This window comes from Lingula anatina, chromosome 2 (genome assembly GCF_051362555.1).
Source record: "Lingula anatina isolate TDL-2025a chromosome 2, LinAna3.0, whole genome shotgun sequence".
Taxonomy (NCBI): Eukaryota; Metazoa; Brachiopoda; class Lingulata; order Lingulida; family Lingulidae; genus Lingula; species Lingula anatina.
This window is the reverse complement of record NC_141768.1, coordinates 10,598,676-10,622,492: the sequence shown is the minus strand read 5'-3', so window position 1 is coordinate 10,622,492 and position 23,817 is coordinate 10,598,676. Positions and strand designations below refer to the sequence as shown.

Below are 23,817 nucleotides of genomic sequence, written 5' to 3'. Positions count from 1 at the left end.
TCGTGTAAAAGTAAATATTGATTAGTCTACGTGGCAGGGGTAAATAGCAAATGATTCAACAGCAGTAATTACGAATAACCAATCAAACTCAATGTAACATTTAGAGGAAGGCGTGAGCCGGCCATTGGATATAATCGGAAGCAAGGTGGCAGTGAACGTCCCGAAATAGAAATATCATCAAAGTTTTAATGTGAAGAGCTTTGGGATATTTATAAAGAAAGGGCCAATTGAAGGTTTGTTAAAATTGAAGTATGCAGAACTAATTGTTTGTTGGCGTCATTGCACAAATGAACGCACAGAGAAAATTGTTTACCACCCACTGTACGTGTCAACGTGGACAAATTTATATATCCTTGGTATCATGTAGAGCAGAAAGTGTCATTTGGGGACAAGCCAGCGTTCGCAAAACTTTCATCTATACACAGGATATGTACTTGTGCTTTAATAATCGAGTTTCTTCGATTTTTATACGAATATTGCAAAATTGAGTGTTATTTTGCAATACTCGTATGCATCATTATCAGACGTTTCGTATCAACTAATAATATCATGCGGTTTCAGTTCTGAAATTTATGGCTAAGGTGTAGGGTTTTAATGTAAAGTGCTCAGAGTGAAATACAGCACACGTAAAGTCAGAATGTGACCAGTCAGGAGATATTACCTTGGCCTTTTAGTAAGTTTTAAGGAATATATAAAGTGATACTGAGTTGTATCGGGTTATTTTTTTAGAATTGAGTGACAATATATTTGTTTTGAATTTCAACACAAGATCAGTTGCTTTGTAATTTGTCTTTCAGATCAAATACGCCAAGGCTAGTTCAAGCTTTAAGGGGGTAAATCGCTACCCAAGAGTTATTTTGTGTTCATTGCTGTCCAATTTGTCTCTCACCACCTGAATTATGGCTGGAGAAAACCTAATTCAAATGGACTCGCAGACTATGCTGATAGGGGCTGCCCTGTTCATCATCACCTTCATTGTTGCCTATTTCATTTCTTGTGTTGCCATTCGTGAAAAGTCCTATGAAGAGGTGATTGCTGAGCAGAGGCGTTTAAATGAAGAGGTGCAGCAGAAACAAAAGTTGGAGAAGAAAGAAAAGAAGGGGAAGTATAAGAAAGGAAAGGGAAAAGGTGGAGAAAAAGAAAAGGAGTCTCCAGTTGTTGAAGCTGTCACAGCCACAGCTAGTAGTGAAAATCATGCTAAAATGGTTGAGTATGAACTGGAGCCTGAGATAATTGACCCCTCAGAGGAGCACCCCAAACCACCAACGCCACGCAAAGGGAAAAAACCCAAGTCCATTTTGGTCAACAAGAATGAGAAGCCTCGCCGTAGCATAAGTGAGGAGGGTGCACCTGAATTGTTCCATCCAGATAAGCTACCCAAGGATGAGGTAGAGCTGATGCATGAGCATGCTCAATTTGAGACCAAAACCAAAGAAAAGAGAGAAGTTAAGAAAGAAGTGAGTGAGGTGATGGTACAAGAGGTTGCCTTAACAACTGCAGCAGAACCACCTGTAACTGAAGGGAAGAAGAATAAGAAGAGCAAAGGAGATGGAGGTGAGAGCAATTTCATTCTGCAGTGAAATCATTGTCTTTAGAAGCATCCAAGGTTCAGGCGTTTCTCTATACACATGAACTCTTTAATTTTTTCTAATCATAAGACAATCTAAACACCAGTTTATCCTTGTGCTTTATCCATTGTAATTAATTTCAATGTAATTACCATAAGCCAGTGAAATATTATGAAATTTCTGTCCTACTTATATGTGCAAGTAATGATGTATGAATAACTAATCTAGGGTATGAGAATTTTTTCTTGAAATCAAAAAAAGGTCAAAAGTCAAAAGCATCCTTTGATTTTGTTTAGTTATAACTTAAATCAGATTAAAAATGGTGGTGGTGGGGGGGGGGGGGGGGGATTGTTATGGAATGCTGTGAGATTCCTAACAGTTGAGAAGCTATTTTAGGACTTCAACAACCTATTAGTGGTTGCTTGTGATATGCTACATCTGGGGCCATTCTACAATATTTTCCTCTTTATGGTCTTTTGCCCTCTATATTACTTTTTGTCTCTTGTATTTGTACCAACACAGTTCAGAAGCGTTATGATGATATAAAGTTACAGTTACATTTCTCTTTTGATTAGCTATGCGAAAATGAAAGTAGATGGTGAAATAGATTGGGGGAATTACTTAAGGATGGCTTAGCGCTAATCTAAATTAAGTGTTTGCATACAGAAATCATGACTTTCCACATGCATAGCCCAACTGAACACAATCACTTATTGATTATTCTGACTCATAAATTGGTGGGAAAAAGAAACCATATGTTATTCATTAGGAAATAACAGTCTCGTCTTTCAGACAAGTCACTTGTAGCAAGGCCTTAATGTTAAAAAGAAAATTTATGTTAATCAGCTAAGTATGCAGAGAATGATATCATACAAGAACAATATATAAAGGCATGTTAATCATAAGTGTTATCAGCATTCATTACAGTGATATCAATCAGCATTGAGAAGAAAGGAAGTAATAAATATTCATGTGAGGTTGAATGTGCAGTATAAGTAATGGATATAAACAGATGTGAAGATTTTTTCATTATGGTCCATATGATATGTCAAAATCAGTATGATGTGCTATGAATACACAGTAAGAATTGTACATCACACAAGTACCCAGTTTTGATCATTAAGCCGTTCCCATAATAAACAGTATTGAATTATTTGCTAATGGCTTACTCACAGCATACTTAACAACTTGCCAGCTCTTCAAATTAGGTGTCCTCTCAAGGTGCTTTATATACATTTCCTGATGAATACATCTATAAACTAAAATAACAATAAAAATTATTAAATGAAAACAAGTGATACCAACCACCTCGGTACAACCCAAATATCTTCTTTGAGTTTACTTTTGATAATTGGAACTAGACTATCAGTAATGTCTTAAGTAAATAGATTCAAAAACATTCGTGGAATGTGTTGTGTACAATTTCCTAACATTGACATCTAAAGTTAAGACAGTTGAAAAAGATTATTAGAAACTTAAAAATTGTAGAAAGATTGATGGATGGTGATCCTTGCTATGCAATGTTGGGGTTTTCATGAAGCATTTAACTGGTCTAAAATTATTTCTGGTAGAACTGATAAGACCATGGTCTTGCTAAGCTGTCTGATAACAAGGATCACCTTGTCTTAAGACTTATATTGGTCCTTGACTCCAATGATAATTGCAGCACTGTCATAAGCTGTTACGGTAATTACTAAAAATTTTCAAACACCTCACTTTTTCAAGATTTATAATTTTAGAAGCCCAAAAGATTTAACTTTCTGACATGAAGCAAACTGCTTATTCAAAACTTGAGAATCAACATTTTTAAGCATTATGAACAAAACATTTTTGGGGAGAAGTTATGAATTTATATTGTTCCAATTTAACATATAAGTATTTTTTCTCATCCTGTCTTTTACATGAGATGATAATTACATGATAAATATAATTTCCTTAATAGGTGTTTTAAGTAGCAAGAAGCATGATACGTACTGATAAGATTATAAAATATACAATGCAATATCTGTATGAACTTGGATGGCTGTATTAAGCATTTACTCCATTAAGAGCTCTAAAACGTAATAGATCACACAGGTTCAATAAGTCTCTACATCCTCTGCCCCCCTCCCCCCCCTCAAAAAAATGAATATATATTTTTTTTTTTTTAGTATGAGATCTGTTCCTGCACTCATTGTTTCTATTTAATCTCATACTGGCCACAGGCATTACAATATCAATTTTGGATTGATTTTTTTTTTTAGTAAGTATCTCTAGCCATTTGCGAAATTTTTATCTCAGGGCATAAATAGTGGTCTTTAATATCACAAGAGAATCATCTCTGTTGATGTCGTTTTAGATGGTTTGATGCTCAGTGGGGAGAAGTTATTAGCTGCAGTGAAGAAGGCTTTGCTGACTGATGTTGAGATCCAGGCTCTGATTGATGTCCTTCTTAACAGACAGCAGGGCAATGAACAGTGGACCAAGGTACAGAGACTTATTGTGTAATTCTGTGGATTTTGATCAGTGTCTGATATGTGCATAGTAATAGTAATGTTCTGTACTTTGTTTGATATCAAGGCCAATTGGTTATTAATGTTGGCTGAAGAATTTCTTTATCAAGTTAAAAGATGGTTGCAGGTTTAATGTTGATAAAACAAAGTGAATCTTTTCAGAAATGTGTTGATGGTTTTTTTACAGAAGGGAGATCCTGTCTCACTTTTGAAGAAACAGCTTGAAGAGAAAGAAAAGACCCTGCAAGAAGGTACCAGCATTTCTTTAGCCCTTGAATTAATTCATTTTAATTTTTGTCTGTATGCTTTAATTTATAAATGGAGAATGCAATAAGAATATTAAAAACATAAACTTTCAGCTGCCAGAAAATTACCAAACCTATTGAGATTTCTGATATGATGATGTTTGATAGATTTCATTTCTTGATTATTTAAGCTAAGTTATTAAGAATTAAAATCTATTTATTGAAACTTCAACACCATATGAAATTTTCTAGAACAACAGCTGGCTATGGCTGCTAACAAGAAGGTGAAGGAACTGCGCCAAGAGCTGTCTCAGGAGAAGCAGAATTTTACCAAGTACGAGAAAAGGATGTCCGAGAGTTTGACCTTGAAGCAGCAGGAGATGGATGCATTGCACGCGCGCATGCAGCAGTCGCATGAGCAACACATGATGGAAGTGGCAGCACTCAAGAACCAGTTGCAGAGAAAAGACCCTCAAGATCACCAGGTTTTACTGCAGGTACATTTATTATAAAAAGTTTATTTCTTTTTAAAACTCTTTTTTTTTTAATAGAATGAAAGGAAAGAGAAAGATGCATTCTCTTGTAATGTCATAGAACTTAAATGAAGCATAGATAACAATTTAACTCCAGATTTCTGTATTATAATACTCTAAAAGGTTTTACATTTTTTGATGCTCGAAAATGTAGGTACTAGTATATGGTATGAATATATATTTCTTATTATTATTTTAGGAAAACCGTCAACTAAAAGAAGCATTGGCACAGTATGTACTTCCTAATTCTTGAAGAAGCTGAAATTTTTAGAATATTTTATTTTTTATTTAAGACCATTCATGCAATATGCCTCCTTTTTTGTTCAATTAAGTGCAGATTTACAAAAATATTCAGTTAAGTTAGAGGAAGGCATGGAGAATTAATTGATCACTTTTATTGTAAAAATGCCCACTTGGAATAGATGTCATCTTTAAGGTGTTAATATCACAAATTGATTTTGAGCTATAAAAACCCATGTAAGGACAGATATTTTGATATTTGTTTCTTCCAGGGGCAGGATTGCAGCGGCCCCCGAGGTTCACAATTTGCAGTCCCAGCTGCAGATCATCCAGAACGAAATGGCAAACAATGTCCGCAAATTGACAGCAGCAGAAAATGGAAAACTAAATGCAGAATCTAAACTGAAACAGTATGAAGATCGTATTAAGTTTATGGAATCTAAGAAAGTGAGTGAGTTTTTCATGAATGGTATAAGGTATTGAAATTCATTTAGTGTATATAGCTTTTTAATTTTTTTTTTCTCAGTGGCATGATTTTTTTTATTGAGATGAGCATTATATTTTTCTTGGCTACGAAGACCAAAATCCAATTGAGGCAGAAATGGTTAAAAATTGCTTGAAGTTATCCCGCTTGCTGCCATGATAAATCATTTCTTCCTTTTAAAATGTGTGTGTTTTTTTTTTTTTTTATAGGCTGAAGGTGATGCTGCCTTTAACAAAAGACTAACAGAGATGGCTGAAGAACTTCAGAAATCTGAGTCACGTTGCAAGAGTGCCATGCAAGAATTGGATGCTGCCAAAGCTAGGACCCAAGGGGCAGAAAGCGAAGCAGCAAAGTTGCAAAGTCAGCTGCAGACTAAAACTGGAAGCGAAAGTCTTTTAACCAAGAAGAATGAAGAAGTTAGCAATCTGACATCACAGATAGAAAAACAAGCTTCAGAATTGAAGAACTTAACAGCAGAACTGGAGAAGCAGAAGGCAAAAAATAATGTGAGTATATTGCAGCTGTAAAATTGATTAGAATATAAACTTCATATGGCAGTGATTATGCCAGTTAAGTGCCTTAGTTGTACAGAGTGGAAAGTATATGTCTATAATTAATTAGGTGAAAATAGATATCGATGTTTAATTGAATTTTTTTTATTGATTCATAATTAAAGTTTCTTATTCTACCTTTTTTTTTATGGGGGAGGGGTGATTTGGGCAATTATTACCAGTTTGGAGTGCAATTATTACTTATTTAGAGTGATTTGTTTTGAGTAATTATTTGATGATCTTATTTTGTGTGTATTTCATTCCATACCAGGAACTTAATTATTGTTTTGAAAAATCTGATGGTGGCGGTTTGACTGTCATTTACAGGAAGTTGAAGCTGAAAAGCAGGATCTGGCCGAGAGACTGTCTAAGACACAGCAGTCGGTGTCCGAGATGAGCGGGTTTCAGGGTGAACTGAATGCCAAGCTAGTAGAACTGCAGCAAGTTTCGTCAGAACTCGAACAACAGAAAACTGCTTATAATGTATGTCAGCTTTTTGTTGCAGATAAGCTTTTGCTGCTAAGATACTAACACGCATGTTATTCTGCTTTCTTTGTTTCAGGTGCTGCTGTCTTTAGAAAGATGGTTTATAGCATGACAAAATGCATAATTGCATATGCCATTAAACCGTTTATGCATACTGTGTAATTTTCTCATTCCTTCCTCCTTCCCTGATTACCCTCTCAATTGTTGAGTTGAGTTGAGTATTGTAAGTTGAGATTACATGCCCTTAACTGCTTGTAAGCATAGTCAAACCCTGGCATGCAAACTGCTCCATATAGTCATAAGTTCCAGACCCAATTACCTGTATCACACTCCAGAGACATGCATGTTCTTTCCAGACTCACCTGATGTCTGTGAGCCGTCAATTTTGAGCTGTGCTATGCATAATTGTGTTAGTGTATATGCTTTTGATGCAGCTGTCAGTGAAAATGTGTCTTAAATTATGAAAGAGAAAACATTAATAAGCATATTGTTTGTGATATTCTTGGCCAAAGCTTATTCTGCTTATTTCTTGATGTTACCCAGATCCTCATTTAACCCAATAAATGTTTAGGCCTTACCCCTTTCTGAAGCAATAGCTTGCTAACAGTGAAGATTATATTGAGTTTGTTCTTAAAAGGAATAAGCATGCCGGTGCATTTTCTTTTAAATTAACTCAATGAAGAGTATTTTACTCATATATTATATATTAAATTATGTAATAATTCAGAAGTAAGAATAAATGCAAAGTCTTTTACTGTTGTTATTGATTGCTAAATTTCATCTGGATAGAATTTGGAGAGTGAGCGTCAGAAACTCGCTGCCTTGTTGACCAATGCAGAACAACAGGTGGCGACACTGCAGTCCTCACATGGCGAGACAAATGCCAATAGTGCACAGGTCAAAACTCTGCAAGAAGAATTGGACAAGCAGAAGAAAGCATATGATGTAAGCAGACATCTAGATTTTTTAAAGTATATGTCATTTCCCTCTGAAGAATATTTTAGTTCTGTGACTGCAGGTCTTTTTGAAAATGTAGCCTAGCTTAGAAAATGGCATAGTTGGGTTATATATGCCTAATAATGAGGAAATTGCCCAGAAATTAGGTAAAGATTTTTTATCTTCATGGACAGGAACTTTTGATAGAAAAGCAGAAGGCAGCAGAAGACCTACTGAATGTGCAGCAAGCTCTTGAAAAGCTCCAGGTTCTCCTGGCAGAACTGGAGGGCAAGGACAACGAAATGGTCCAGTTAAAGCAAGAGGTTGAAACCTTAAGGAAGTCTAATGAAGTGAGTCTGAGCCGTACTTCCAGGGCTTCAGGCTGCTGTATTTAATCACACTGCTATCTGCCTGTTGTGCACTAGTCATTATTCTGCTCATAATGCTAATTTGTTCTTCCAGGTTTTGAAGCATTGTAACTTTCAGCCTTACGCCTAACCATTCATTGCTGTCTTATCAGGCTTAATAAGCTATCTTGAATGTATCACTTTTACCAGCATAGAGTGCCTTTTTAGATGTCATTCAACTATTGCTTTCTCCAGACTTTCAGTGTCCTGTGTGAACTGCTGCACATTTTAAAATTATTCCAGATCCCGGCTGCCAGTTTCTCTGAACCCTCTGTCTTTTGTAACAGTATGCTTGGTGATGGAAATACAGACTTTGATAAACATCAACTTGTCTGGCTTGCTTATGTTTTAACATGTCTTTTGGGATGCACTTATAAATGTAATGACATTTCAAGAAAACTGTTGAGTCTGCATTTGATGTTTTGTATATTTAATCTATTTACATTTAATCAATGTCAGTGCATGAAACAGTTCAGTACCCACATGAAGGATTTAACTGCATATCATATATGATTATTAGGAAGCTTATGTAAACTCTCAGGACAGCCAGTTAAGGCTTCCGCGGTGCAACACTTCATGCTATTTTTTTCTTAGTCTGGTTTTTCTGCAGGAATGCTGTTCATAATGCATCTTGTGTTTTCTGTTTTTATCAGCTTGGATAGCAGTCACATCTTGAGAAGAGTGAAAATTCAATTATGCTTATAAATAGATAGAGGAAGCCTACCCTGTGTCATGCAACATAGTGTTATACCTGCAATTGGGAACTTACTTTTGTCCTCAGTGCTAAGTGCTTTGAAGGCTAAAAAATGAGCAAGCTAGTCATTTGTCAAAAGAAAATTAGAATTCCAGTAATGCAGTTATGAAAAAAAAAATGCTTTTACCATTGTGAGCTTACATATTTAAAAGAATTTAGACAAATGGATAAAACTAAAATCATTCAACTGGATAAACTTTTTATGGGAAATCTATATTGCTTAAGGATCTTCAAAATGAGAAGACGAGAGCAGAAGATGCCCTAAGTAAAGCAGAAAGTTCTCTGCAAGAGGCAAAGGTGAATGAGAACAATCTCACCAGCAAAGTGGAAGAAATGGAGAGGTTAAAACAAGAGATAGTCACACTGAAGAAAGACCAGGACGTAAGCTGAACATATCATTCAGTAGATAATTCTCTAGAAAAGCAGTTGTCTGGGGAGGCAGCTGTTGGAAGAGGAGGGGGGTGTTGCAATAATTTTATGAAAAAACATTTTTGTCAGAGTTACCTTTTTTCAACTGGTTAAGCATCTTACTTTTTTCAGATATGCAACATGTATGGAATAGCATGATTTTTTCAGCAGGAGTTATGTATAGTGTAGTCATGATGCATTCAAAAATATTTCTTTTAGTTTTGAAGATGCTGATGTAAGATTGTTAGCTGTTTTTTCATTCTTTTTTATATTATTATTATTATTATTATTATTTTTTTTTTTTTTTTTTTTTTTTTTTGTATTTGCTGAAATCTTATTTCCAATATTAAACTCATTTGGCAGGAATTAGTAGCAGAGAATGCTCAGTTAAGTGAAAGCCTTACCAAAGCAGAACAGTCTGTGGAAGAGAAGGCAGATCTCCGCTCCATGGTGATACAAGCAGAACTGAACAGGCTGACTGAAGAATTAGAAAAACAGAAACAAGCCAATGATGTAAGAAGGGTTTCTTTTAATAAGCATGTTACAGGACAACTATATTCACTTTATATGTCTTCAACAAACTAACATGGTTGCATGATTCCAGGGCCTGGTGGTTATGCATATGTATTAACTGCATGTAGGTTTACTTAACACCAAAGCATGGGTGACTATATTAGGAATGGGCTTTTTCTCAATCATCAGTATCTCTGTCAGAAATAAGCACCAACTGCATGGTTAAAGATATTGATTGTGGATATTTAGGGCAAGTTAATTGTGGGCTTCGTTGCATGTTTTATGATAAAACAATACAAGGAAAATAGCATGATACTGGGGCTAAATGGAAGATCAGTTGTTAAGTTGTTTATTGATAGCATGACTAACTGTTGTAATACGAGAGGGTGGAGAAAAGTCACACTGCCTTGAAAAAAATTCATCTCTGTTTACAAACTGCTTTTGCATGATGTTTAGACACGAGCATGGAAACTTGAATATTAAGACACTGACTTTACTTGCTTAATGGAAGGACTGGGATAATAACACACTCTGGTGCTGTAGAAATCCTGTGTAACAATGTGGTTGTGGGATTAATTTCTTCTAGAATAGGTAAATATTGTCCCCAAAGTTAAACTTCCTGCATGGTGGCCTTTGGTATCTTTTCTTATTGTTCTTTCCAGTACCTGGTCATGGGGAGCAAATCTGTATATATGAAATTGTATGCTTGATTGAGTTGATGCTGGATACACTGCATTAAAAATGTATCATACCAGCTTCATATGTCTCATTCTGTCTGAAGTGTTACAAAGATGGATGTCTATCTGTCATTTCCAATTACTCTGTCAAACATTTCTACAGTGACAAAGACGTAATAGATGCATTTCAAAATTATGTATTGAATTTTGATAAGTTTAGTTATTTTTATTGATACTGGCTTTGAGTAAGCTAAAATCTAAATACGATTCGTAAAGGCATTGGCCAAACTTACTGATTACATTTGAGATTGATGATTTTCCTTTTGTAATTTTTCTTTACACCCATGTTTCTGTGATATGCCTTAGGCTTTACAGCAGGCTCAGTCTCCCCCTGACACCACCAGCAAGGATGCTGAAATCTCAAGACTGACAGAAGAAGTAGAAGCCTTGAAAAAAGCAAATGAAGTAAGCTCAGCTCGGCATGTTTATTAATTTATGCTTGGGAATGTCTGTGTTTTTATATCACAGGGCCTGTTCATATTTTGAGTAGGATACTTAAGTGTTACATGGGGATCAGTCTTATATCATCCTCAGATCACTGATTAGAATGTAATTTACTATTTTGGTCTGTATATTAAAAAATTGACCCCCTTACCCTTTATATTCTCAATCCACCAAAAAGGGTGTAGAAACATTTGATGTTTATGAAAAATCAGTAGTAATGCAGAATCTGCTGTGTTAGCTTTTCTGCTGGTTTCTGTGTAAATTCCAATTATACCATCCCTGATGCCCAACACGTTCCATGTTGTTAACAGAACATATACAGCATTGACATTGTTTTTTTTATGAATTTTGAAATTGTGAATTCTCAATGTAACTTTGCCTTAATGATGAAAAATGTTTGAGATTGAGTGATTTCTTTTTACCCTTACTACACTTAAATATAATGGATATGTGATATGTCAAAAAAAAAAAAAAGGACAAATCAGTGCATGTTGATTTGGGTGTGGATGCTAGAGTTAGTCAGTTTTTAAGTTAACTGATTCCACATCAAAATTGTACTGCATGCTGGGTTGATGGAGATGAAGTGAACTGAACAAGTAATAATATAGAAAAGTGACTGATGTGACATAATTTCAATCTCCTACTTTTGCTTGAGGTATCTCTTTTACCAATTTGGCATTTCTTTCTGTAAGAAATATGCTGGTTTATAGTTTGGGTTTCCTTTTAGATCAAAGAAAGTGCATAACTAGTCATGCCCCTGTTTTAATCATATCTATATATGCATATTACTATATAATGCTTGTATGCAGCTTTGGGTGAATTGGGAAAAGGCTTGGAACTTTGTTTTCTTAATAAGTGTTTTCTGTTATTTTCTTATTTTCAATATGAAAATAAGGAAGTGAAAATAAGAAACGCAGCTTAGTAGACTAGAGGCAGCTTGTAGAGTCAGATGGATGATCTGTTTGAAGAGTATATTTACGATATCTGTACTGTGATATAGGAAGTTATTGTGAAAGCCAGGAAGATGTTATCTGGGGAGTCTGCAACCAATCAGGAAGTCTTCGTACTTGAGGCAAAACTGGATAATGCTACTTATGCAGTGACTACGCTGCGCAAACAATTGGCAGATGCTGATAAAGAGTTCAATGTAAGATAACTTTAGGGAAGGTTTTTTTTAATATGCATTTTAAATATGCATAAGTACACATCTATAGTATTAAATATTTCAAGGTCTTGATGTATTGCTTACATCTCTTCAATATTTTTTATGAACGGAATAATTTCTTCTTATGAATCAATGACATGTAAAAAATAATACAGATGGTTATGATGTAATTGATTCTTTTATTAGTGACATTCACATCTTTTACAAAAAAGTTGAATGAATAACTTTAATATTCACAGGAGCTTGAGGCAGAATGCAAAGACCTCAGATCAGTTGTAGCAGAGCTTAAACAACAGAATGATGTAAGAAATCACTTAGTAGCATTTATTTACACTGTAGGTTGCAAGGCTCTTAGTGAAAATTTAGTTGGTGCCTGGACGCTTTCCACTCCCACGCCCTTCATATCATATCATATTCAAGTCATGAAAACCTTGTTACTTTTCAACCCATGAGTAAACATGTATTGAATATCAGTTATCTATCTACAAGGTGGCTAAAGATTGGTTATTATTTTGTTACCTTTTCTCTGATTGGTGGTCAAGTAATGTCTGGTGTTACACTGATACTTTATCAGGTATCAAGTATCATTGGCTTCAGCTATCCAATTTCTTACGTGGCAATAACATCAGGGTTTACCTATTACCTATGTTTCCTATACACATATTGACTATATGTTGGTTGTGGCAAAATGCTGATAGCCGTTCTCATCCCTTCAAGACCATAGTTTGAGGGAATTTCCTTTACTGTCTTTTACACAAACAAAAAGTGTCACATTCCCTATTACACAAAAGACTTTTTTATATAAAAAAGCACAAGATAATGTAAGGGTACATATGGCCATGTGTGCTTTGCTATTAGCTTTGATGGATGTGTTAGACATATGATAATTAATATATATATTAGGTAATGGGACATGGGGTGACCTAACCAGACTACCACATGCTGCTTGACAAGCCAGAACACTGCTAACTAACCCTCCCTTTTTTCCCTGCAGGAGCTTCGTTTGCAACAACCAAAACTTACTGGGTATTACTATGAAAGTATCCCGGTTGATGTGCATAAAGTCACATCAGAGTTACATGTCAATATAGTGGAAGTTGGTCAAGTCAAGGTTGAAATGGAAAAGCAAAGACAGGTCAACAGTGTAAGCACACACGGAGTTAGTTCTAAAATATATATACACAAACAGCTTTTGGTAACAAATGGGTTCTTTCGGAGCTTTGCATGTGGAATTCTGTTGAATTGCTATTTTCCTTAACGTCGGTGTTTCAGTATCAGTCCAGTATTTGTTTTCGTCTTAAAAATTATTCGATGAAACAATATTAAAAAACATCATTGATGTTCTCAAAGAGATTATAACACCACTCACCATTTGGATAACTTGGATAATAATGGCTGCACTCTGCTTCTAGCATATCACATTTTCTCTTTTTCTCTCTCTTTCTGATTGCCTCTAGGAGCTTTCTGAGCAAATCTTCCTACTTCAGTCGGAGTTAGATAGAAAGGCAGCTCAAATCAATGAACTAACCAGCACTTTGGGATCACAACTGGTCACCATTTTAGTAAGCTCACTCACGTTGAAGTATGAGCCCCTGCTTTTACCTGGGCAAATGTCTTTATGTTGTCTTGACAAGATTACATGTTGTTGTTGTCCTGTATTTACTTGATTTCATTATTCATTTGACAGGCTGACTGGTTTATAATTATTTATTATTTTATTATTTATTATTATTTTATTATTATTTATTTGTGAAGATAATTGGGCTAATATCATTCTGCCTGCCTCTGTATTATTTCTGCTTTAAGATGAAGAAAATAACAGGGAAGGATTCTTATGCTTCATGCTATAGTCTAGAGATCAATGTACCCGAATGCATGGTTCTAAAAATGCATGTAATATGAACATGTTATTGATATTTTCAGATAGTCTGCTTTTACTTAATTTGTAATTTGAAATTTTAGCTTACTCTTTATCACGAGTGGTTGAGAAATGATCAAAAAAAAAAAAACTGAAAATTAGAAATGCGAATATTTTCTCAATATGTATATGATTTGTTATTGTTTCATTAACAGTTTTGTTGACCCAGGTAATGCCTTTTTTGTACTATTTCCATCCCTTGCATTTGTTTCTTAAATTAATTGTAATGCATATGTAATGTCACATGTTTTAAGTTGAATATTTTTCAGTCATCCAAATGCTCCACATGTAATACTTTGCTAAATGTCTAGCTTTTTACCATGTGTATACCTCTATTGCATGGAAATTTCATTATTTATATGTACTTCTGTTCAGCTTACTTTACCTACCTTTTTTGTAATCCATTGTATAGATCTCTGCTTTCCTTTTTCAGCTTTTGAATTTCAGTATTGTAGCTGCTTGCATTCTTTGTTTATATTAATGGTGAATTGCAATATGCTGTATATATTCTTTGAAAAAATATAGATTGGCAAGGTGCCAATGTTTGATAAAGAGTATTTTTGACCTTTTGACATGCAGTGTCACAAACTATTTCTGTTATAAAGATATGTGAAATCTAAGATATAGGGAAACAAAGCATAAGATATATTCAATGCCTCTAATTAATTGTTTTCAGGCTCTACAAAACAAACAAGAAGAGACTGTTGGTAGCAACTCTGAACTTAAGAAAGTTAAAGATGAGTTAGAAACTCAGCGGAAGAAAAATAATGTAAGGGCAGTTAAAATGGCATATTTTTAAGTGTTGTGATGCCCCTCATTTATGGCATTGATTTATTTTTGGAGAAACATTGAACGGTCACTTGAGAATTTGATGTGGCATATGATTTTGTAGACCACAGAAGACTTTGAAGGAATTTGGTACTTTTTTTTTTGTCTAATTTTTGAGTATTGTCATTTTAAAACTTTTTTTTACTAGAAATGCATTTTTGGGAGATAGATTTTTACATATTGTTTCATTCTCAGTGTTTTAAACCACTAGTTTAAAAGTGGTCATAGTTTTATTAAAAGACCTCTTGGATTTCCAGGAACTTAGAGAAAAGAATTGGAAGGCAATGGAGGCACTGAATAGTGCTGAAAAAAGTGTACAAGAAAAACTAGCAGCTCAAGCTAAAAAAGAATCTGTAAGCAATTTTGTCCGATTTTCACCATTTTTTTTTCACGTATCAGCCATTATGCATTAATGTTTTATAATAGAAAAGTGTTAACCTTTATTACAGCTAGGGTGTGATTATTGATAAACCACCAATGACCTGCCAGTGCTGTTAACCCCCCTATGTGACCCTTGTTTTTTGATCAGGTGCAGATGATTTTTATCCCTATTTCTAATAGAAGCATGTCAGTGAGCATTTGGATGTACTGTATTGTATTGTATTCGGGTCTCGAGTATTTCTATATGGTTTATGTTTTTCTTGTCTGGTTTCAGGAAAAACTGTCTGCTCAGGTCTCAGGAGAGCAGTCCAAACTAAGGCAGCTTTTACAGAGGATTTTCTCCGATGTCAAAGTTGACCAGTCACTGGTAAGGAAAACAAAGCGTGGTGTAGATAAAATTCCTTGGTCATTACAGGTATCAAAACCTGTTTTTTTTTCCATTTAGGTTTTTGATGTATTTTTTAAACAATTATCCTCTCTTGTAACTTTGAAATAAAGCTGCCAAATATGTAAAAAGGGACAATAAAATGGATTGATTTATTATTTCAGGCACATTCAGATTGGATGTCAAGTTTTGAGACAGAAGTAAAAAAGTATCTCAGTACCTTATCCTCATCAAGTGATAACAAGGTAAAGATGAAGTCATTGGTTTAACAATTTGGAATTTGATGGCCTTGTTAGGTTGTGACTTACAAAGTGTTGATTTTTCAAAAAAAAACTTTTAAGTGCAACATTCACAAAGAAGAATATTCATGTAAAATGAAAATTGAAATATTGGTAACTTGAATTTTAAAAATTAACTTGTAATTTGTGTTACATGATGGAAAATGTTAGGATTTGGTCAAAATTCCAGGATTTAAAGGAAGCACAAGAAAGGGAAGACCAGTTGCAGTCCCAAGTCCAGCATTATAAGTCTGTGCTAGACGAAACAGTAAGTAGTATTTTTGGAGTTCATTCTAAGCTTTTTTAAAAGATGTGGTTTATTTAGTACCTTAGATGTAGCCGTGAATTCCCATCTTGAGATGACATTATTGCCATTGCCATAACCATCTCTTCAAGCCAAGTTTCACTTTCAGACATTTCACCTCTCTTCTTTTGATCAGACAGATAATTAGTAGGTTACAGGCTAAATTAAACCTTTCTTTGTAACTCATAATTGGGCTGTTTTCTCAGTGAAAAAATATATAAGATAATGTGCATGACTCTTTCAGGAAGCCATGTTGAATAAGCTTCAGGGCAGTGTGGAGTCCGAGGAAGGGAAGTGGAAGCAGAAAGTGGCTGGGATTGAATCACAACTCTCTGGTGCAAACGGTGAAAAGCAAAAGTTACAGCAGGAGCTGGACCAGGTACAGAGTGCATATTATGTGAATTTTTTAGCTTGGGTATTCTGGAGTATTCTTGGGTATTCTGGACAGTACATGATGGGCAGTAATTGCAAGTGTCTATACTTAATTTACCTCTTCATGTACGTTGAATTCATTAGATTAGTCTTTCTTTTTTTGAGGGTTAGAAATTACTATATCACTAATAAGTGCAATCAGTCAAATCTGAGTAGTATTTGGTATGTAAAGTTTATATATATATATATATATATATATATATTTTTTTTTTTTTTTTTTTTTTTTTTTTTTTTTTTTGTGTGTGTGTGTGTGCAATTTTTTAGGCCAGGGATAAGGTCTCTTCTTTGGAACAAGAACTGAGTGATGTTAAAAAGTGTATTCCAATTTCTGAAGAAGCACAGCAGGTTAGTTTGCTTTCTACTTGTGATACCATAGTTTTCATGTGTTATATTCATCAATTCTTTGTTAAATCTGTGTTATGTTCAAGTTATGTGCTACTACCTATGTACACTGTTCTAATAAATTTTTTTACCTGACTTCCTTTCATTGCTTTAAACTTGCTGCAAGCTTACTTTTTAGGGAAATTTATCTTCAACTTCAAGTTACATTCATTATCTACAGAATTATCATCTTTTCTTCTTATGCTTGGCTTAATAGCAATTAGAAGAGCTTAAAGTGAAACTTCAAGAAAATGAAAAGAAGCAGAAGGAATTAGCCACTGCCAATGCTAGGCTTAATGGGCAATTGAAAATAGGTCAAGATGCTCTGAAACAGGAGACAGAATTAGTGCAAAAATTACAACAGCAAGTCAATGAAAAAACCCAGGTAAGATAGCTTTGCAGTTAATTAGCCAGCATACAAATGCTTAAAGTGGTATCATGTGATGTATAATGAAAGATATTTGAAAGAGGTTAACTTTGAACTTTATTAAAGAAACAGTTTTTATTTTATAAGATTTGATATTTTATTTGTCACTTATATACAATTAATTAAGCATATGAGTTTAATAGTTCTTCTCTGTAATGATTTTCTTCAATTTAGTGCGTAGTGCATGACTAGAGATAGTGCTAGAGCTTTTTTTCTCATCATTTATGCTTCTGTCTGTGTGCATTATCAGCATGCCTCTTACTTGTGTTTTAGCAGAGTCCATCCACTAATAAACCTCTACTGAGAGTATGTATAACCTGGAAAACATTTGGGCTGTAGAAATTGATGGTGTAGTCTTGCATATGGGTGTGAGGGATGGGGCAAGAAAAGACATGAATTTGGGTCGTAGGAAATTGGTGTATGGGAATTATTAGACCAAGAAAATCCAGAATTATATTTATTAATGCTGATTTATTAATCCAATTGAGTTGAATGAGGTCAAAAACTAGAATGAAGTGCTTGTGTGTTGCTTGTAATAGTTTCTGCTTCTTAGGACACTTCCACTGTGCTTGCGGTGACTCAGTCTGAATGGGAAATAGTTGACCCTCCCAAAGATATCCCACAAAACCCATCTAATATGGTTAGTGTCTTGACTTCACAGTAGTAATAACTCTTTTATGTGTATGGCCTTAACTGGGCTTATTTTGGCACATGGATGTTTTGCCAGTGACAAAGAGTGATTTGTTGTGATTATCTATAAAGATAATAATTTTGAATTTATTTGATTTGTTGATTTATTTGTAATTTTTTTTTTTTTCAATTTCCTCTGCCTTAGAATTTTTATTTGGCTGATTATTCTCATTATTTTATTTACTTATTTATTGCTTTTTTGGTCAAAATTTAGATATGGTGAGCATGTGCCCAGCTTACTGTAACCATTGCTTTAAGTCTTGTTCCAGTAGTGCCACTTCCTTCATGTAACCCCACTGTAACCTGGGCTTATAGTTGTGTTCATTAGATAAAAAGCATATATTTTTAATATTTTATGTTAAATAATGAGTTGATGTCTTATAACAAAAGTTAACACATGCTTGCTATTAAAATATACATGGTCATGTTCATATAAGGTCTAACTTTGACTGAAAAAAGACTAATTGATGTCATCAGGGACATATAGTACACTACATCTGTCAAAGGGGGTAATCAAATCCATTTCCAGTCTAAATAACTCCTGATGTGAACATGGTCCAGGAAAGTTCTTGTAATATTGGTTACATTAAAATTGTTTCAGAATGGGACTGCAGGAGTATCAGCTGGGGAGGTGGAGCAGGTGAGTTAAGTAAAAGATCCACCACAATTCAACGAGATGGATGTTATGTACACGGGTGCAAAGCACAAGTGGGCATCACATATACTTTGTTTATGAGTGGGTTATCTGATGTGTACTATTGCTGATGTCAAAAAACAAAAGACCAAGGCATTGTATATAACATTGCATTTATGCATGACATGTTTTCCTCATCTGCTCTAGTGTAAGTGAAAATAAGCCTTATATGTGCATCTTACTTGTTTCATAAAAAGCTTTTTTGGCGTTCCAAAGCCAGTTTATTTGGTCTAAAAATGCTCTTCAGTGATGCAACTTCATAATATTGCTAAGATTAAGATTGATAAAGTGCTATAAGACAATTAAGGATATGTTTGAATAATTTGAGTTTATGAAAATGTGAACATTTAGTATTTCTGATATATGATTGTTATTGTTGTTATTTCAGCTTAAACACAAACTGGCAGATAGAGAAAAACAGTTAGAGAGCGAAATCATGAAGAACAAGCAGTTAGCAGCAAGATTGGTATGTAAAAATCACGTAAAATCATGTCCATTTAATGGTTTAGGTGGGGTTTATTTTCATTTTTCTGCAGAAAATTTTTGTTTTGAAGTTTTTTTAAGTTTTATTTTTATCTGCAAGAAAACATCCCAGAACTTTTTATTTAGCTTCATAGTGTAATTCATTGCATCTTACATCTGTTTATTTACCTAACTGCATGGTATTTGTTCCCTTTGTTGAATGGTGAAATGGCTACTTCCAGAGCAACATTTCTGTCTCCCCACAGGGTCCTAGACTTTCAGACAAGGTTTGATACAGTAAAAAATATACCCTTGCTATAGTGAAATGAAAAAACACCTCGCTTAAATGAATTCCAGGCATACATTTAGGCTGAACACTTTTTTGTGTGTTAGATATAAAGATTTTGACTTTTAACCAACTACAAATTTGGGATCAGTGCTTTTTTCCCCCTAGATACATCAAGCCCTTCCTTGCTTAATAAAGTGTTGCGCTTAAAGCATCCCTTTTTGAATGACATGGGAATAAAAATGAAATTCGCATTCATTGCATTCCTTAGCTTGTTTTTCATTTTGAAATTTTTTTCACAGTTTTTAGCAAAGTTGCTTTTAATGTGGTTAGAGCAAGAGCTGGTATGACTAGTTACGTTCCAGACTTTTAAGGACTGAAAAAGTTTATAGTGATGCTTATTTTACTCTGCAAAGTTTGTGCCACTTTATACTTACTGAAAAACCAAATATTGAAATGAAATTGTAATTAAAAGGCATGTTTAATGGTTAGCCACTATTAATGTAATTTTGCGAAAGGCATGTGAATATTATATTCAGTGACATGTTCCCCCTATTCGATATCCTGACTGTTGTCCACTCATAGTTCATTGTTCCTTTCCTCTCTCTGCTTGCAGCAAAGGGTGGTAAGTATTAACATCATGGGGACATCAAGGAGTAGGGTCAGATATTAATAGGGATAAATCAATATTGATGACGGGGGCTTTTTTGACATGAAAATGAGAAATAATTTGAATATACAAACGGCTATTTAAATCTGTGAGATAGGTGCTTTTTTTATGAAAACATTCCTTTTCATTTTTTGATTGTTACCCATAAACGTTCCCAATGTTAGTAGACTTAAATGTAGAAATTATTCGTCTGGGCTGATACAGGTTTTGTAAAACCCGTTTTTTGTTTACATCATTGTGAAAAGATTGTTTTTAGTTTGGTATTGGAGTTTTTTTATTTTTATTTATTTATTTATTTATTTATTTATTTATTTATTTTATTCCAAAATACTGATTTTGTAAATCAGTCAAGTCAAGGTGTCAAAAATTAACTTTTAATTATTTAGGACAATCTTTTCAGTGTGATGTCAACCTAAGAATATATAAATGAATTTGCCTCAAAACTATTTCACACCACTGTTGAAGATTACAGCAGCCAGACTTTTTTCAAACATTTTAATTTTTCACACCTAAATTAATAGACAACTACATAATAATTTTATGATTTGGGTTTGTAGGATCATAAGTGCAATGCATCTATAAATTGTTTAAATTACATAAATGTTTGTGTGGATTCTGTTAAAGATTGGAGGAATTCAGCAACCTAGTTAGTCTTCAACACAGACTTTTAAGTAATCAAAAACAGCTTACAGATGCCAGTACATTTGATAATCCTTCATATATATATATATATATATATGACTCACGATATTATATATATGACTCACGATATTATAGCATTGGCAATTTTTGGAGAGTATCTTTTGGTACATTTCTTTTCTTCTCTTTTTTTTTTTTTTTTTTGTACAACTTCTGCTGGTAACTAGTTAACTTTTGTCTGTGGCATAGAATAAAGTATATTGCTTTGTAGTGCTTTGTAATTATTTGTAACTTCATTAGTGTTTAAAAGGGGATTTTCTTATTTTTCAACAAGTCAAAGTGAGGTAATGTCAGAGAATCAGTGGTGGTGTTTTGCAATCTGGTTATAATTATACCTTTAATAGTTCAGTATTGTTATGCTGATGATAGGCTGATAGTCAATTGATAATTACCTCTGATGCAAATGAAACAATATCTCCCAAAAGTATATGATATACAGTTTGAATACATATTGCTTGTGGGTTCTACTTAGATATTAGATATATTTCACCACACAGCTACGTATGCATAAAATAACATTTATCAACTATTATTCAAAACAACTCTGAAAATTTTGGAATGAAATTTTTGCAATCTATATATTTATATTAGATTTCTCTATCTGTGGTAAATCAATTGTTTTTTGTTAGGGATGAAATGCTTACTGGTTTGAGGATTTTATCACTACAAATATTATTGTGTGTCAGGGATGAAATGTAAAAAAGGAATCCTTTCATGTTGTACTATACCTTTTATTGATATTTTGTATCTTACAGGCTGTCACAGTGGCCAAGAGTGGAGACACTGGAACTTCAGTATAGGACAAAACATTTTGCCATAAACTCTTACACTCCAAGAAAAAATAAGTATGTGGATTATTTAGAATGGTGTATTTTCCAAGAACCCAGTTGCCAAAAACTCAGTAGACTGATCAAGCTAGGACATAAAACAAACACCAGTGTAAAATATATATAGATATATTATTATATCAAGTCAAGCTATGAACACGGCTTAAAAGATATCCATATCAGAGATAATCTTGTCCATGTAGCATGTCTATCACTGCAATGTTATAAATTGCATTAGAATTTATTATATAATGTGAGAGACTGTATCCACAGAAACAAGTCTACACGTAGTCCAGTAGTCTAGTTTTTATGTTCAATGTAACTGTTTATGTAGCTTTGACTTGATGAAATTGTAGATGTGGAGACATAGAGGACACCAAAAGTAAATGGCTGCTTTTCACGCTGTAGAAAAATGCAAAAGATTCACATTGTAAAAGGATGTCAGCTTGTGCTGCTATTATGTTGAAGTGGTTCCATTTTTTGGAGAAAATGGTAAACAAATTATTTATTCATGTTGTGTTACCAATCAGCATCACTTGATGATGGGATTGGAAGTTGTATTTATTTTGCAAATTACTTAATTTGAATATACATTGAAATATTGTATCTGGCTTGATCTGGAAAGGAGTACAGTCTAGTATTTTTGACATTTTATTTCATTTCATGAATTATTTATTTATTTATTCAAAATTTTGCAAAGGGTTATTTTCAGGTACTTATCATTTAGTTTTGAAAAAAGTGTACTTTTATTGCTGTAGTTATATTAGTATTGGAATGATAAAGAGGAATTAGAAATGGCTTTCCACTCTGCTGTGACCATACTTGAAACATTAAAGATTATTGCTATGATCCCTGTTGCTTTATATGATCCCTGTTGTTTTAGTTAGTTTATACCGGACCAATACGTATACTGTGAAATTCCTTGTGCTGCTGCTGTCGTGGGGACAAACCAACAGGTGTACGGTGCATCGTTTGCTTACCATTACGTTATAAAAATACTGTAGTAGATAATTGCTTACACGTATGACTGTATTAATTGTGCAATATACTCCCAAATAAGCCAGGCAACTTTGAAGGTGCTATGACGGTAATAATTGTTGAAAATAGGGAAATGTGAAAGCTTAAAGATTACACCACTGCCGTAACTCCAAAATGTAAAGGAACGGATGTGAAGTATTTTGTCTTTGACGTTTGTCTGATCACTTAGTCTCATATACAAAACGTATGTACAGTGAAGCATGGTATACTGATTATAAAAAAATTGATTTATAATGTTACTATAGGTATTTCCTGTCCATTATTTTTTAGTATATATATAAGCTTTCTTAGCTGAACTAATGAAGAAGAAAACGAGGGATTACGTTACGACAGCACGTGTTTAACGCCACGTTAATTTTGGAGTCGTATCCCTATAGAAGGCCATCAGTTTATGCAACGTGTGTATTCATTTAGCTGTGATTTTAACATTTAGTTCAGAAAAAGGCCCACCTGGAAAGCCACTTGTCATGGGGCAGCGTGATCGGTTTTCAATAAAGAGCTGCCAGTTGAACTTCTGTCTTATTGTTATTTATTTCAGAATTTCAAAAAGTAGAAATTGACTTTCGTTTGCGATAAAAGAACGTCTAGTAGAAAACACTAAGAAAATGCCCTAAGGTAGTTTCAGAGGCATTTGACTGAGAACAAAAGCGAGCCACTACGCGACAGTGAGAGGATCTGGAGTCGAAAGAGGACGCCAATAAGGGCATTTTACGCAGTTTATTCAACAAGTTTTGTGTTTTATTCTGTACTCAATTACTTCACTCTTTATTTCGGTAAAAATGAAATAGATTTAGAAAAAAATTACTCGCAGTTTTTCAGTTATTTATCCATTATCTAATCTTCCTATTATCACGACACATAATATCGAATCGTTTTAATGAAAAAATATAATATAATATAATATAATAAAAATTCTTTGCAGTTTAACTTGTCGCGGTTTGATTTAATGTGAATTTTCTTCTGGTGTTTTATAAATGTATAGGCCAAGCCTGTTTCAGAACGCCTTTGTGAAGTAGTGCACAATGTAAATGATTGACGATTTGTTCTATCAAGGAAAAGGGGGGAAATAAGAAAAATTGTGGTATCCAAAATTTAAACAACAGTGCTCTATTAAGTTGAATTGCAAAAAAAAAAAAAAAAAAAAAGATGCTTCG

General features: G+C 34.0%; 1 protein-coding gene across 31 annotated transcripts; it reads left to right on the top strand.

Annotated features, from left to right (window-relative positions):
- The first annotated feature begins 44 nt into the window (after positions 1 to 44).
- Positions 45 to 23,174, top strand: LOC106164208 (uncharacterized). 31 transcript variants are annotated; one of them, XM_087006129.1, is made up of 31 exons: positions 45 to 233; positions 798 to 1,554; positions 3,907 to 4,034; positions 4,248 to 4,311; positions 4,558 to 4,802; positions 5,038 to 5,069; positions 5,351 to 5,525; positions 5,772 to 6,068; positions 6,441 to 6,596; positions 7,389 to 7,544; positions 7,730 to 7,885; positions 8,922 to 9,077; positions 9,468 to 9,617; positions 10,661 to 10,759; positions 11,799 to 11,945; positions 12,203 to 12,265; positions 12,958 to 13,107; positions 13,421 to 13,525; positions 14,558 to 14,650; positions 14,967 to 15,062; positions 15,365 to 15,457; positions 15,640 to 15,720; positions 15,944 to 16,021; positions 16,302 to 16,436; positions 16,754 to 16,834; positions 17,088 to 17,255; positions 17,574 to 17,603; positions 17,851 to 17,937; positions 18,589 to 18,627; positions 19,070 to 19,147; positions 21,554 to 23,174. In XM_087006129.1, the coding sequence occupies exons 2-31, from the start codon at positions 900 to 902 to the stop codon at positions 21,596 to 21,598; spliced, it is 4,038 nt and encodes a 1,345-aa protein (XP_086862255.1). In that variant the 5' UTR covers positions 45 to 233; positions 798 to 899; the 3' UTR covers positions 21,599 to 23,174. The 31 variants fall into 31 exon arrangements, with proteins under 31 accessions (XP_086862255.1, XP_086862254.1, XP_086862265.1 ...); XM_087006128.1 differs by having other exon boundaries at positions 17,571 to 17,603; XM_087006139.1 differs by lacking the exon at positions 6,441 to 6,596 and having other exon boundaries at positions 17,571 to 17,603.
- The last annotated feature ends 643 nt before the right edge of the window (positions 23,175 to 23,817 follow it).